General features: G+C 57.5%; 2 protein-coding genes across 2 annotated transcripts; both read right to left on the bottom strand.

The window, feature by feature from the left end:
- Nucleotides 1-4,372: 4,372 nt before the first annotated feature.
- On the bottom strand, nucleotides 4,373-9,325 carry KVR01_008486 (uncharacterized protein). The gene is made up of 5 exons (XM_044790457.1): nucleotides 6,962-9,325; nucleotides 6,402-6,901; nucleotides 6,094-6,274; nucleotides 5,603-5,911; nucleotides 4,373-5,535 (listed from the first exon to the last, which is right to left on the bottom strand). Exons 1-5 carry the CDS (start codon nucleotides 6,987-6,989, stop codon nucleotides 5,510-5,512), a joined length of 1,044 nt encoding a protein of 347 aa, XP_044642253.1. The 5' UTR covers nucleotides 6,990-9,325; the 3' UTR covers nucleotides 4,373-5,509.
- Nucleotides 9,326-14,126: 4,801 nt separating this feature from the next.
- Nucleotides 14,127-16,192, bottom strand: KVR01_008419 (uncharacterized protein; the record flags this gene model as incomplete). Its single annotated transcript, XM_044789388.1, has 6 exons — nucleotides 14,127-14,967; nucleotides 15,060-15,095; nucleotides 15,380-15,428; nucleotides 15,636-15,786; nucleotides 15,966-16,042; nucleotides 16,151-16,192. The coding sequence occupies 6 exons, from the start codon at nucleotides 16,190-16,192 to the stop codon at nucleotides 14,630-14,632; spliced, it is 693 nt and encodes a 230-aa protein (XP_044642186.1). The 3' UTR covers nucleotides 14,127-14,629.

Raw genomic sequence — 16,192 nt, 5'->3', positions numbered from 1 at the left:
TCGTAGGAAAACAGGTTGCAGAGCAGCCGACGTCATGTCTCAGGACGCATCGTACGTATCACACACATACATATCACCTCTGATTAGACTTCTGTCCAACCAAAACTTGTCCTTATCGCTACCCATGCCCTGCATTTGTACAGGCGCACGCAGAAGTCTGCCTTGACGGTTTCCATCACTCTATTTGCGTTTCCATTCTCGGGCGCTGGAACAGTTCCCGACATGTCAGGTAGATGGCCTGCTCAATCATATCTGACCACATTGCTCACGCCAAGCAAATCATGGAGAAGCACAAGCACCCAGGTCATACAAGGTGACGTCTCAGGCTGAGGCGTGCCCTACAAGCACATGTGATTTCAAAGACAGTGTTCGTTAACCCGCGATGCGAAGGTGTGTGTATCTTTTTATATAGTGTGCAGTATGTATGACCAGCAGCCCATCTACACAAGCACTAGCAACAGCATTCATGCACGAACCAACTGGGTTTCATTTTTCTGCTATAGACACCAACCGGCCCAGGCAGTCGACCGGCCGAGCCGGGCACCACCACGACCCGACTCGGCACGGAGCGACCAAACCCCCATGCCTCTTTCGGCCGACAGGCAGCCTTGCTTGCTTGGTGCACCCGCGCCCCCCCCCCCAACCCATCCACCCTTTCGCTCCCGCAGTCCCTGGCGCCAACACCCCCGGCCGTCGATCAACGGCCGGTCGGCCTTGGGAAGTGACTCGTCGTTTTTTTTCTCTGTCTCTCCCCCTTCTGGCCCCCATCATACTAGTATAGTCTGCCCGTACCTTCCAGGTTTCCCCACAAACAAACTAAAACCACAACATAGATCAGAAAGATGCTAACGGAGCAACCGGGCTGCCCGGGCCGGTCGAGTGGCGGCCAAGTGCGCCGTGCCCCTGGGAGACCCGAGGTCCCGATCAATTGTCATTTGGCACCAGGTACAGAACGGCGCCACAGAACTACAAGACGCTGACCTGCCCGGGCTCGTCACGTAACACCACCAAGGACAGCACCTCGGCACGAGAGGCCATTTGCAGGAACAGGTAAGAGTCGCAGGGCTCGCGCCGCCCCGTCCTCGTCCTCTCTCGGTGTCACCTGGTACAGTGGGCACGGTTCCCTCGGTGTGCGATGTCGGGTGCGGGAAAGAAAAAAGTGGAAACCCTCACCGATGCTGCGGTCGTCTCCCTCGCTCGCGGCCCCACAGACCTTGTGTCGGGCCCGTTGTCAAATGATCGACGGGGTGACGGGTGACGGACAGAGTGGGTGTGCGCCCGGCCGGGGGCAGCAAGGAGACGTGCAGCAGGGTGCGTGACGGGACGGGCGGGGCGACTCGGACCGGCGACGTTGCGGCAGGCCTTGTGGGCACCTTGGGTGTTTTGTGTACCGTTGCAGTGCCTTAGTCCCTCCCGCCTTGTGTGCTGTGTGTGTGTACAGATTACTGTGTACTGTAAGTGTGTACGTACGTATATTGGCACCGGCACCGCCATCGCCGCCGTCACAGAGTCTCAGCCCAGGTGCCAGGCCACCGGGACTGCCGGCGGCGGCCGTCTGTCTAGTGGACCGGATAATCGGCACGGTCACATCGGCCAGTGGCCAAGCTTCGTCCGGTCTCTGCGAGAACCTAAGGTTTTTAAGCTCGATCGAGGGGTGTGGGGGGTTGGCCGGTACGTGTTCGTTCGGTCTGTCTCGCAAGCTCGGGCGCCTGGGCTGCTGGGCTGCTGGGTTGGGCACCAGGCCGGGGCAAGGGGTGGCGCGCTCGGTTTCGAGTCGCGCACCCGCTCCCGAATGAGACGGTCCCTCTTCCCGGAATGGGAAACTAAAAACGAGGTCAGGAAAGCTTCAGGGCGCCAGTCTTGCGCCACCTGGTGGGTGGGTGGAGAAGCTGTCCCAGGTGGGAGTACTCTTATTCGCGTGGGGAAAAGAGGGTTTGGCGAGGGGACGTTGTCGCGTGGGCGGCGTGGCGTGCAAAGAAGAAGGTGAGAGTGGCTTAGCCGTGATTTTGAGTTTTGGCCCAGTACCAAAACAACAGGTCCGAGGAGACGAGGGGGGTGGCCTGGGTGGGAGGGGTGGTCGGGGATAGAGGCATACAAGGCACAGACACAGGCAGGCAGGCAGGCAGGCAGGCAGGACCAAAGGACGGACGGACGGACCGATCTTGGGGAGATGAACCGGGATCGTGGGCCCACGCGCGCCCCCCCCCCTTCCTCCCCCCTCCTCCCCCCCTCGAACACAGACTGACGAGGACCCCAAGAAACAAGGTCAAGGGTTCGCGGGCATTAGACTTTCTCGCGTATCTGCCTGAACCCAAGAGATCCCGACAGCGCGTCACCCTAACTTAAAACCCGCCGTGTGAACTTACTCGTGCACGAGGCAGTGTGGTGGTGTGTCTAATAAGTGCCAGAGTGCCAGTGAGCGCTTGTATGGATTGGACAGAGCTGTCATCAGAGGATCGAAATGCTATGGGGGCGGGAAGATGCCGTAATGATAAAAATAAAAATAAAAAATGGTGTGAGATTGGGTAACAGCAGACAACAACAACAACAACAACAACCAAAAAAAGCAGGACCCGGCAATATGGGACGGCTGAACTTGATTGAGAAGTAGTACGGAGTAATAGTAGAACAGACGTGTACTCTCTCAATCCCTCTTACACAGTACATACATGCATGCATACATACATCCAGCCTGCTGATCCCCGGGGCCCAGTCCCGGCACCGGAAACCTGCAGCAAACACGTATCACAAGCAGAGAGGCAGAAGCAGAGCCCCCTTTGTGATTCCATTCAATTGAGCTGGGGTCTGGGATGTGTGGCTGATTGATTAATCATCGGACGTCAGTTTACTGTAGCATGCCCTTGTACAACACGTCCAACCCCGGGAGGCACAGACGCACGAGAACAAAGCAAGAATCAAGAACTAAAAGATGACGTGCCTTAGCCTTGTGTTCCCCCAGGCGCCCCAAGGCGAGCCCAGAAGACTGCCAGAAGACTGCCAGAAGACATCTGATCGACCTGCAGTCAACAGACATAAGCTCGCCTCAGCCCCCGCGGGTTGGCCTCCTTACGGTGGATATGCCGTGATATGCACCCCGACTACATGAAGAAAGGGCAATGCATGGCATGGCATGGCATGGCATGGCAGGCACAGCATGGCCTGACCTGGCCTGGCCTGGCCTGACCTGACCCGCCCGTCGCTGAACTGACAACAAGCAAAACAGCAACGCAGCAGCAACAAGTCAGCAGGTAGCTACATCAGGGTGGCTAAGCTCAGCCCACCCCCGAGAAATTGAGGCCCTTCCCGGCTGTCGCACTGCATCAGCTCAGTGCGAGATCCATCTCCTCACCCCCTCGCTCCCCCCACAACATTGGGGAGGAAGAGCAGCCCACGCCTCCCCGGGCCAACCACCCCCCCTCCTCCTCCTCCTCCTCCTCCTCCTTCCTTCTGCTGACATGAGACAGGGAAGCGAAAGAAAAAAACCCACATGGCAAGACGCGCCCTGTCGGCCCTGATCAGCCACCCCGGAGCGCCACCTTGACCAACACAAAAATATGTACTGCACAATGCACATTGCACATTGCACATGGCACACCAACCACCGACATGCCCTCCTCCATTCGCCATCCTCCTGATAAATGCCGCCCTGGTCCTACACCGTGCGCACACCGCACACCCCACCACAACCAAGGACCAAGGAAGGCCGTGACCAAATAAAATAAAATAAAACAGGGTGGCGTTCGGAGTAATAGCAGGCAGCAGATAAAAAAGAATCGGGGGGGAGGGGGGTATGAGATGGGGGGGCGGTTGGCACAACCCACCAACCAGGTTTGTGTGTTGGGGAGCTCGGAAGATGAATGACCCCTCCAGCCTGCCAGCCTCTCGCTCCTCTCTGTCGCTCATCACTCTCTGCCACTCCCTCCCCATCAATGCACCCCTCGAAACCCAACCCACCCCGAATGAGACCATCCTCCTCCTCCTCGCTCCCCTTGCCTCGACAGATGTTGATGTATCATCACGGTATGTGACATGGTGACGCCGGATAATTCCGAATGCGGGAGGGACAAGAGAGAAAAAAGGTCGGCCGAGGAACGTCACCGTTCCATCAGTCAACAATAGTTCTCAAACGTTTTGATGATGATGGTTGTGGTGGTGCTCGACGACACACGCGCACACAGAGAGAGAGGCAGAAGGAGCTGCACTACGCTAGCAGGCACATATTGGCAGGGCATAAACCATAATTCCCGAGGGGTGGGTGGTACAAAGTTTCTAGCGCTGGTCAAGCCATGCCCCCTTGACCCCGGCACGCCATGCAGACGTGCCCCCCCCTCCTCCACCACCTCCCCCCCCCAAATCCTTCCTTTTCCAACAACGCTTGTCCGTCTACACTACAACCTTGACTAGGCCCCCAGCCTTTTCCTCCCACTGGCCTACCTACACACATGGGGCCCGCATGTTGTATGTGGTACACGGCATGCCCCCCCCCTTGCGGTACCGGTCCACTGTACCGCCGCGCTACTTGTAGCCATGTACTTTTGCCAAGTCTGCTCCTCTGTATACGCAGGCACGTTGCGCATCCAAGCAGCAGCCGCACAACTCCAAAATCCCAGACGGTAGGCCTAGAATAACCACCACCTGTGATCACTATGCATGCAAACCACCAGTCCATACTGCCATCACTGTTCTGTACGAAATGCTTCGTGATTCGTAGCCCACGCAGCCCATCGCAATCCCACACTATCCGCTGTGATTGTCTGCCCCTTACGGTCAGCCTCCTCCAGGTAGTCCACTTCTCACAGTACTTCACCTGTGCCCTACCTCGATCGCTCTCCCTCTGTGCAAATATCAAATCAGTGATGTTACATTGCTGTATAATCGGTCTGTCTTGCTGTTGCCTCGGGCCTCCTCAGCGTCATAGGTCCTTGTGCGCAAACCCCAACCTTAACCTCACCCATCCATCGGCTCGGCAGCTGCGGATTCTGCGTGCTCTGTCGACCGGTAATACCAACTTCTCAAACTTCATACTTTCTCCCCCGACTGCTGGTCGACCACCAGGCACGTGTACTGCCGTGATGCTCTCGTGTATTCCACCCCCTGACTTTTTTTTTGCTTTTCCTTTTCTCTCAATTCCATAATTTGCCTCTGTGGTAATTCTACTGCAACGAAACCACGGATCGAATAAGCGCCAGGGCATAACTTCATCGACTTTCCATGCCGCATGATGTCGTGCCGAAAAGTGTTCCCAGGCATGGGTATAGATCCCACCACGTCCACCCCGTCTTGTCTTAGCACTCGCCTAAAAGCTCGCACCTGTCGGGATCAGACGGCCATCTCGGTGGCCTGCGCGCGCATGTGTCATCCACCTATGGTGTTGTGGGGTGGCCAAAGTGGTCCGCCACCACAGTCTGTCCAAGTTGCCGCATTAGGTCATGCTCGACATTCGTTGCTGCATCGCGTTGGCTAACGCTTCTTAGGATCAGCTGGTCGTGCATGAAAGGAGCAAGCAGAATCAGTGGTTAGGCTGACCACCGTTCGCTAGAAAAAGCAAAGTCAGCACGCACAAGGGGGCAAAACAACTATACTTCCGCCGGACAATACGTACGCTGGCCATACACCTGGTTGTGAGACTGCTGGTAAGGCGACTGCGGGTTGTAACCGCTTGCAGCAATGTAGTTGCTGCTGTACTCGTTGGGCATCGAGACGTTGGGCGGGGCTGGGTAGTTTGTCGGCTGATACCCTATCGGCGGCAGGCGAGTTGATGCGTACCCGCCGGCGGACTGCTGGCCATCGTGTGCTCCTTGGGGGTCATTCTGTCCCGGTGCCGCCCGTGCCTGTTCCTCCTCCCGCGCCTTGCGCTCGGCCTCCTCGGCCTTCTTTCGCGCCTTCCATTCCTTGCGAATTTCTTTGAATTCTGCATACGAAAGCCAAGTGTCAGTAAAAGCGGCCTCAGAGGTCCACAACTAGACAGGGGCGGTGACAGGCGATGAGTTGGCTCAGAATTGGGGGGCGACAGTTCCGTGGTACGTCAATGTACCGCCACCGCTCCGCCTGGTTATGAGTGCCGGAGCTGCAGGAAATTTTGTGGTAGCATACCTTCGGGAACACGCTTCTGTCCATGCGATTGCATGGTGACGTGAGCGTTGAGGTGGTTCAGAGTGCCATATGCCTTCTCGCAGCCATTCCATCCGCACTTGTACATGCGTTCAATCTCCTCGTAGCGTCGACGAGGTCGCTTGTGCTGCTGTGCCCCCGGTATGGGCACAAAGCTGTATACCTAGATAATCATCATCAGTTTCTGTTCCCCAAACAAATTCACAGGTTTCCGGTGGCTGCGAGGAAGACGCCAGGCTTGAGAGTAGGTCCAGTCGGCCGGATAGGAAGGGCATCGCGATGAGACCTACCTGGGCGTTGGGCCTTGAGGCACTGGTCGGGGTCTGAGGGAATACGTGGTGACCTGGCGTTATAGGCGCACCGGGTTGTCCGTACCCAGTCCAGTCTGGTCGCGGTTGCGTGTACACGTTCGAGTGCGCGTATCCATGGCCCATGTCTGGATGCTGTCCGTAAGGGCTCTGTGGGTACGTGTACTGCGTGGGGCTCGGAGCTGTTATGCTGGGGTCTATGGGTACATCATTGTCAGATTTGATTTGCTGGTGGTCTGGCTGGGGGTTTTGATGGTTGCGTCCATCTTGCAAAGGCATGGACGGACTTGTTGGGGGTGGCTGCGCCATACTGGTGCCTCCAACACCTGACTGGTGGTATGCGCGATGCTGAAGATGATTTGAGAAGGTTTCTGACCGCGCCGAGGTCGGGTAACCAGTGTACTCGGACGTGGGAGTAGGCGTGGCGGAGTAACCGCTTGGTCGACCCTCAGCCTGCGAGTACTGCTGAGCAGACGACGGATCTGATAGTGAAGCTTCAGACCTCGAGTCGCCAAAGTTGCTGGGATACGGCGAAGGCAAACCTGAGTAGTCGTTCGCCGTTCTGTCCATAAGCGGTAGGGGAGCAGCGGTCGGCTTAAGACGGGTTTTGTGTTGACTGATCGACTGACGACCGACTCCTGCTTGACGTGAAGCCTAGAAGGTCGGGTATGATCAAGTGACGATGCGGGGCGTGGATCAAGGCGACTTGGTACTGCAACAGGATATGAGGCCGGCTGACAGAAAGATGTTGTTGTTGTGTGATATGCAATGTGGAAGATTTGGCCTTGTCCGTCCTGGAGCTGGGTGTGCAATATGTATTCTCCAACGAGAGAGCGGGTGCGCGCTAGCAGACGTAAGAGCGGCCGGGGCAGCTTTTAAGGTTGGATGATGTAGAGTCCGTTCAACCAGTCTAGCAGGCGCGAAATCTCGCACCAAAAAAAGGACACAAGGTGCAAGCACCCTGAACGTACTCGGTACTCCGTCCTAGTGCGAGGAAGAAGGCGTGGTGGAGCCTCCAGGAGAGATAGCGCGAGCACGACACTATTTTAGTGCCAGTGCAAGTAAGGAAGGCTGGGGCCTAGGTCTGGGTCCGGGTCCGGGTCCGGGTCTGATGCTCGAGCGGGATGTGGATGTCTCTTTCTCACAGGTGTCTCTATGTCTGCCTGCCTGCCGTCTGTCCGAGGGACTGAACAACTGTCCTTGCACTGTTCCGGCTATGTAGACCCCGTGCTCTGGAGTGATGCTCCCCGGAGTTGGCAGAGATGGCAACTAAAATAGCGTGTTGCTGGGGAGTTGAGGGGTGTGAGGACCAGGGCGATTTGTTGAATTGCCAGGAGATGAGATCGTCAGTCCGGGTCCGTCCTGACAGGCGTCGTGTCTTGTCGTGTCTTGTGTGTTGATCTGCGGTTGGAAGGATCAACCAGCACCACCACCACCAGCAAGGTGATGAAATCAGGCGAACGGAGAATTATCTGGCTGGGGGTGTTGTGAGCTGGTGGGATTTCCGCAACCAGCAAATGCTTATTATTTGATGTGATGTATGGCTCCGCCTCGTGGGAGTGACGAGGTATGAGAGATCTAGAGCGAGCCTAAGGTGACTTGCAGCTCGCCAAAAAATGTGTCGGGGGCCGTCAAACGAAAGGGCTACCCGGGTTAGGTTGGTTGGTACTTGAGTATTTTGAAGGAGGGATGATCGGATGGGTTAGCGTGGCCAGGTGGGCAGCAACGCGATTTTATACTGGGGGTTACAAGGTCTCGAGGATCGAGGGTCGAGGGTCGAGACCGGATTGATGGGACAAGGTAGTAACCCAGCAGACAGAGAGGCGACCAGTCCAGGATTTGAAATTGTTTGATTGTGAGGTGAGAGTGAGGGTAAGATGAGGGGTGGCCTGGTAAAAGGTGCGCTGCAGCAGGTAAAGGTCCCCCCGGGTGGAGAAAGAAAAAAAAGTCGCAAGGCAGGAGGCGGAAGGAAGGCCTGCCCGGCGGCGGATGGGCGAGAGGGAAGGAGAGGGGTGGGCGAGCAAGGAAGTGAGAGTGAGCGAGAGAGCAGAAGCCGAGCAGAGCGCAGCAGCAGCTCCCGACTGCCTGGCTGTGGTGAATGGGTGGATGGATCGAAGTCACTTCAGCGATGAAAATACCGCCTCTCACTCCGTAATAGAGTTCCAACCCTGGTCCCCCCAGACGGTCGGTCGGTTGGTCTGGACCACCACCCACGAGCCCAAGGTACTGTGTAGGTGTGTGTAGGTGTGTAAGGGGGGGGGGAGACAAGAGGGCGCGACGGGGTAAGACGCCCTGACGGCAAAAGGCGTGTACCTGAGTAGGATGCACGCACGCAATGCAGCCAGTACCTGTGCTTTGCGTTGCTGCACCTGGGGAAACGTAGATCACGATGTGGCTGCCCGATGATCCCCAAGCCCTTTCGAGGTTGTACTGTCGCAGTAGTTCTCGCCGTCTCCGAGCTGCACCTCGTCCTGTGGGCAAACCTGGAGTCCCAGCCTGGGCGGCGCGCTGTGCTGGGCCACCTGGGTATGCTGGCCGTCTGCCGTCCTGAGGCTGTCGAGTGTGCTCTCTATCAGCTGCTGATTCCTTGCCTGTTTGCACTGGGCGCGCGAGTGAGCATCGGCGGGTATTCGTCAAGACCCACGGAGGGGTAGCGCGATGCTGCTAGCTGCTATGGGCAGTAGCGTTGCTTAGTGCGGGCAGTGATTAATGGGCGAGCGTCCTCGACACGACAAGACTCTGGTCAGTCAGCGGGGGCCTCAGACTGTGGTCAAGAAAAGAATTTGGCCTGGTTAGAGGTGGATCGGATGAGGGGGGGGTATGAGAAAGGCGAAGCTTGGGAGGAAGCGGAAAGGTCAATGTTGGAAAGCAGCAGAGGGTACCGCCCGTACCTACCCAAGAGAAGAGACCAAAGGTAGTTGACGGACGACTGCCTTGTGCCTACTGCCTACTGCGGCGGCGTCGAGAGAGTGGCTAAGGTGGCCCGTGCGCTCGAGTTGCGCGTGTAAACCGAATTTTTGTGCACGGAGGCAGGAGACACGGAGGCAAGGAAGTAAGGAAGTGGGGTACTGCCTCATTCGACAGTTCGAGCGGAGGAAGGCGGGCTGAGACCTTTCCAACACCTCCTCAGAACCACCAACCAGGACTAGGACCAGGGCCGTGACTGGGACCAGGACCAGCTGTCAATGCTCTCTCCTTCACTTGCTTCCCCATGTCACTCGCTCACCACCTGCCAGCTGCTGTCTGGCAGTCACTGGCTCACTCGCCCACTGAACCGCTCCCAGCGCTCTCTCCCTGGTGTACGAAACCTGAGAGCCCCCCTTCCCTACCCCCCTACCCTACCCCCTACCCCCTACCCCCGGCCAACCACCACCCACCACCCACCATCAACCGCCTGCAGTCCTTGCTTGCCCTCAGCACCCATCGGACAGACTGGCAGGAGTGGGAAAGAGAAAAAAAAATACTGGCTGATCAGTGGGCACGCACCCGGGCCAGGATGCTGTGGGCGCCCAGGCTCGCCCTCAATGGAAATGGAAGAAGCCGTCTGCCAGCTGATGTATCATGGAGACTTCTTTCGGGCCTGCCACACACCCACCCACCTGGTCGTACGCATGCATGCGGAGCTACAAAGAGGTAGGTACCTAGGTATCTGTGGGTCACGAATGTACTCCGTACTCCGTGCTCCGTACCATGCAGCGCAGCACAGTCCAGCAGTAAGACTAAGACTGATAATCAGGACGTGACAGTAGTCGCCCGTCGCCAGCCCGCCTGCCCGCCAGCCCAGCCCGCCAGCAACCGGCCAGGCGGAAACTTGAAAATGGGACCTGACTATGCAATGCGCATCCCACAGCTACAGCACGCACAACACGGAACTATCCTACATTGAAATCTTGTCTCAATTTGCCTGCCAAGAGGATACCTCCTCCTGCCGAGCCGACCCAGGAGTCGCCTCGCCGGTTCCGGATCATTTCTCTCTTGACTCGCACTTTGGCCACCGGCAGAGGCAACGATGACACGGCCATCTCCCAATGCCCTCCCGCCGCGGTCCTGTGGGTGTCAGGTGTCTGACGACTACTGTACGGGTATTTGCGGTGGGTGTGATGGGCGCCGCTGGTTGAGGGGCCACTTTTCTCCCTACAGTTGGACAAAATGAACCAGTCTCAGAGCTCCCACCCCCCGGGCGCGGTGGGTGTGGTCGACGTGTGGCTTGACGAAACTTTCTAAAGGCAGCCCAGCGTGCCCACCCTCCACTGCCTGGGATCTCCCGGCATGTCTACCTGTGTATGCCGATTTGGGTTCTGGGCAGCTGAATTGCATGTCTCCGATGAGTCCAAACAATGGACCCTGGTCCCTGTGTTCAATCTCGCAGACAAGCGTGAACCACGCTCGCAATGCTTCTTGCAGAAGGGGTGAGTAGCTGCGAGTCTTGCCCCTGGGAAAGTCTTGGGGCCAGAGGTGTGCTGCGGTCATGGCGACGCACGCCTGTTGAAAAGCACACAAGACAGTCAGTCTGAGCGGCAGGGAGGGTGGCGTTGGGAAAGATTGAGAGAAATGTCTCCCCCCAGCTGCTGGGATGTTAGCAGTAAGCGCGGCCAAGGCAGATGCCCTTTGACTGGTTGGAGCCGAAGCAATGCCACCCTGAGAAATCTCGATGTTACACTGCGCAGTACATGGTAAAGTCACCAGTGAGTGGCCCGAAGGACTTCGGATAGCCAAAGCAGCACTGCAGTGACAAGGTTGGCTCGAGCAGCCCCTTCCCAGAGTATATCTCATAGAGGTTTATTATTACCCACATCACTTTTCGTCGTCGCCTGGCTCCAGGTTATCAGTAGCTCTGCCATGTCTGCTTCAGATGGCCGGCCAGAACAACCAATTCAAAAAAAAAAAAAAAAAACAGAAACAATTGACGGCGGATACAACAGTCGAAATTGTACGCATCGTACCACACAACCGGCAGCCATGGATATACCTACCGTACGATGTCAGGTTGAATGGATCGGCTCAACGAGAAGCTATGCAGTCGTATATGCAAGGATGAAGATTGGCGAGGATGGGGGGGAGGCTCATCAGAAATGGGCGCCTCTTCTCTCGCGGCCACTGAGGGTCAGACAGTGTGAGGGCGGAAAGCTCCGGGGCCGCCGCACACTGTGGGAGCATCACCATATCCTGGAAGATCTTCAATGTAGATTTTGGCGCTAACCTGAGAAAGTTGGTGGGCACCAATAGGTGTGGGCCCGTACTTTTGGGGAGAATGGCTGGGCCCATCCTTTTGGCATGGCATTCCAGATGCATCGCTGCAGGAAGGATGTGACGGCACCAGGGTCAGGAGCAAATCGCTGGAAGCCTGGTCAAGGTGAAGCTTTGTTAATCCCAGCACAGACTATGGGTCTATGTGAGGAGAACCATCCTCCTCCCAGCATAGAGACCCGTTCTCACCGCAGTCCGTAACCCTGGCGCGTGAGAATGGCTGGGCCGTGCACTCTTCAGAGCTCGAAAACGGAATCCATTCTCTTCACTCACCGTTGATGCAGCCTCTTTTTTTTGACCCCTCCGTAGGTGAGGAATCATGATGGGGGAAATTGGCAGTCGAAAGCGGCCGAGGGCTTTTGAGACGGATTTACATGCCGATCCTGCCGTCCCTGGTCCATTCAGCCAGGTCCGATCAAGGATGTTTTGTACGGCTCATCTATCAGCTTATTATGCACAAGTCTGTGTAAGCCAACACGTCGCTGTTGAACAATAGAGGCTCGGAGAGGGGTCCCCTTGCACTGTTGAGCCTGGTCGTGATCCCGTGGAAATGCACGACAGAGCGTAGTCTATGCTGGGCAGCGTAAGGCGCGTCTGAACTCTCAGCCACAGACTGTGTTTGAGCGTGCCGCTTCGGCTCCGGCGACCCGCGGCGTCGGGGTCGATATTGACAGGCATGAGACACGATGGAGGCGAGTGGGCCTTGAGGCAAAATGACTCAAGAGCGCTGGTTGGGAATACTCCGTCATTGGATAACGATCTCTGCTGCCCAAGTCAGAGTGGGAATTGTCTGCTGGTGACCATGACTCCCACATGTGATTCTCGAGCGACAGCCCCACAGGCGCAGTCATAGTGAAGGGCTCCATCGCAGCACACAGACATTGGAACAAGCAGATCGAGGATCGAGGCCAGGGATACCGGCTCCAAAGTGTAAGTGGTGTAAGCCTGCACGTGGGCATCTCCCAGCCTGTCGAGGCTTAGCAGCCAGGCAGCTCGAAGGCAGCTCGCCCTGGCAGCCCTGGGTGTCAGGGCTGTCAGCCGCATCGCAGCGGTGTGACAGGAATCGATATGTGGGATATTACAATTTAGCCGGCGGCGGATTCTCGCAGGGTAATAGTGTGTGTGTATTGCCGGTCGGTTGTCAGACCCCAGTGGGAGGTGGTGAGGCCCTGGGGTGCGGTGGACGAGGTGGCCGAGAGGACGTGATTTAGAGTTTCTCGGTAAGAGTAGTTTCGTAGATCTGGCGCGCTTGTTGCTGCTTGTGGGTTCCAGAGAACGGGAAGAGGAGGGATGGAGTTGGGCTGGGCTGGCTGGGTTGGGACCAAGCGGTGGCCTGGCAGCACCTGGTCATTTTGGCAGTCTGGGGCAGCCTCGTCCAGCGCTAGGAGGTGGGAGTGGAAGCGACGTTTAGACTCTTAGCGTGCCAGAGCCGCATTAGTGCTAGCTACCGGACGCTGGTATGTTGAATCGTGGTCCTGTCAACGCCCGACCGACAAATGGAGCATCGAACCGAGGTCAGATTGACATTGTAGATCGATGCCAGAGGTGAAATGCCTGAACGAGGCGGGCCAGCACGGGGAATGGGATTGGGAATGGGAATCTGAAAATTGCATCCTGCCGTTCCTTGCTCTATCCAGCACATGCAATCAGGCAATGCTGTCGGTCTCTTCACCGCTGTCCAGATGAACCTGTCTGTGCGACCGACAATGGGATGCAAGGAGATTGCTCCCTCGGCTTGGACCCATGGGCATGGTCGAGGAGGCATACGCAGCACGGAGTACAACTCGGGGGTTCTCGAGAGACTGTCAACTTGTTGGGCCTTGAGGCCTTCGCGTATGTGCTTGGGAAGGGGGGTTGTGCAGCAATCCCTGGGTTGTGGATCAACTGGCCTAGTCCCCGGGCCAAGATTCCTGTTTTCGACGCCAATCTGTGCATGTATTTGCATCATACTCCGTACGTACTCGAGACTGATCAACCCGATGGCAACAATGACACCATGACTGGGGCATCCTCACATGCGTGCAACCTCTTGGCACACACAGCTTGGTGATCTGGCAATGCAAACCTTTTCTTTCAAGCATCTCTCTCTCTTCACACGGTCGGGAAGGGGAGAGGTACGGAGTAGTCAAGCTCCGGCCATGTCTCGGGTCTTTGAGCGAGGGCGGCAGGCAGACATTGGGACATACTCAACGTTGAATCAGGCGCCATGACGTCTGGAAAGTAATCGATGGGCCTGTCAATCAATCAATCCTCTCTTTGCTTTTTCACCTGATGTTGTTTCCTTTTGCCCTGCTGCCCTCGTCCCCCTCCCCCCTGCGCCCCTTGCTTGATCACCGCCAAGCCTCCCACGCAGTCCAACAATCAATCCATGACAGCTGACGGCTGACGGCTGACGGCTCAAACATCAAATCAACCACAGTGTCAACTGTGGAGAGCATGATAATGGCGAGGACATCTAGACTGGCCTGGCCGGCCGTGTCAGGTGTCTCGGGGAAAACGTGACTCGAGGATGCTAACAAAGCTTAGTCCTCCCGGTGCTGGTGCTTGCCTTGTAAGCCCGCCAGCAGCCGTGCCAGCCAGCCAGCCAGCCAGCCAGCCAGCCTGCCTGCCTGCCTGCCTGCCTACCTGCCTCGCAACCCACCTGGGCGGGCGGGCTGTTCCTGGACTGCCGGTGCCGTCTCCCACTAATTTAGCAAGCACCCTAAAGAACCTGGTGAGCGGCGTCAAGGAAGCCTTTGCGCAGTAGGGCCGTTGTCAGATCTCTCTCCGACCCAGACTGTCGGGTTCGACTAAAAAAGCGTATCTGCTAACGCGATGCCATGCCATGCCATGCTATGCTATGCTATGCCATGCCATGCCCGACTCAATTTTGGACATGGCCTCACCCCGCCTATTCCTGTTGACATCAACACGCCGTGCACTCGCAGCCCTCGCCAGCAGCCCTCTCGACAGCAGGTGTCGGATCAGGTGTGCGCGGGCGGCAACTTCCCGAGATTGGACCCTTTGCCTCCTCTGGTACCTGCTCCCGAGCTCCTGAGGCACGGATGCTGCACGACCAGACCAGACCACCTGCCGCCGCGACCCAGCGACCCAGCGACCAAGCGACCAAGCGACGCCCAGGCGTGTGAGGGATTCGCCTCCTCCTGCTGCTGCTGCCGGTGGGCCCTCGAGACCCTTGAGAACCACAAGCAACGGAAATATTGTGCCGGTGGTGACCCGATTCCGAGGCTTCCGCCTCTGCCCCTTCTCTCTGCACATGCGCCTGCGCCAATCTTGTTGTCGACCTTCTCGCGAGCGGGCCCTGGACCGCCTCAGCACCCCGTTTTACGATGGGCCTTTTGTGCAGCATGTCGTATCCGAATCATGTGCACTGTGGCACTGCGTACCATGTACACCACACGACGCCCACCAGCACGCCGCCCGTGCAGGCTTCTGCAGATCGAGAACACGTCCGTGCGTGTCCAGGCAGTCGACCGACAGTCAGACAGTCACAACTCACTGAGGGGCGGATGTGCCCCTACCCGGACGTTCCCGCCTCTTGTGCGAGGATCCAAACCGAACCCGCCGCAGCAACTCCGTCGACCAAGGGCGACGGGCCGCCCACAAGCTTAGAGCGGGCTCTGGAAAATTACCCCCAGGCAATCAGGCCGACATCACGCTGTGTATCCCGAGGTCTGCAACCGCCAAAACGGACCTCACGTGGCGTTACCCACTGATGTGCAGAAGGCCTGCCTCGCTAGTCCGGCCTCCATGACGAGGTACCTGTGGTACGGTGCATGGCATGAATTTAGCGCTCGGCCTGGCGAGCCGTCTGGATATCCGTGTCACCATGCCACTCACCATGTTACCAAGAAAGAACGTGGGAAAGAATCGACCCGGGAATCATGTATCTGATCACCTCCCTGCCAATCGCCCGCAGTCATCAATCATGCGGTACTTGGCCTTGCGCAGTCAGGCAGTCAGGAGCACCCCCGACCTGACGCTGTCTGACAATGCCTGCACGGAAACGAGCTCGGCCTGCCCGCCCAGTGATTGGAGAGGGGCCCCGTTGCGAGGTGCCACCGCACACGAGAGGTGCGGCCTCTGACCGCCCCGGCGGATAGGGAAAAGACCAAGGCTTCTCTACCACAGTACCAGAGCAGCCCTGGGCCGAGCAGAGCAGAGCCACCACCGACTCTGCCGCTGCACCATCCGCAGGCCTTGGCCCGTCACATCTCACCTGCGCTGCGCACCTCTCTTGGATGCATACACGTACTGTACGATGCAATGGAGGACCAGCCTACCAGCCTGCCAGCCTACATCTCCCCCTCCGTCTTCTGCTTGAACCACGTTTCCTTCCCGCGGTCTTCCTCCTCGTCCGCGTCCGCCCCTGGCTGCTGCTGGCGAGTGAGAGGCCATCCTCATTTGTTCACCTCGGGCGAAACTGCATGGATCTGACGCAGGTAGCTCGTCCAGCCAATACTAAGCCCGGTCGGTGGTCATACGGACCAGCAGATGACACCGTCCCGGGGCGCATCTTCTCTCAT

This window comes from Diaporthe batatas (genome assembly GCF_019321695.1).
Source record: "Diaporthe batatas strain CRI 302-4 chromosome Unknown Contig00010, whole genome shotgun sequence".
Taxonomy (NCBI): domain Eukaryota; kingdom Fungi; phylum Ascomycota; class Sordariomycetes; order Diaporthales; family Diaporthaceae; genus Diaporthe; species Diaporthe batatas.
This window is presented reverse-complemented; position numbering and strand designations above follow the sequence as displayed.

Coding starts and splice junctions, on each gene's coding strand:
- KVR01_008486 (XM_044790457.1), bottom strand. CDS start 6,989: ATGGACAGAACGGCGAACGACTACTCAG. Junction 6,902..6,961: donor AACGGCGAACGACTACTCAG/GTTTGCCTTCGC, acceptor CTTCACTATCAG/ATCCGTCGTCTGCTCAGCAG. Junction 5,536..5,602: donor CAACCAGGTGTATGGCCAGC/GTACGTATTGTC, acceptor TGCTTTTTCTAG/CGAACGGTGGTCAGCCTAAC.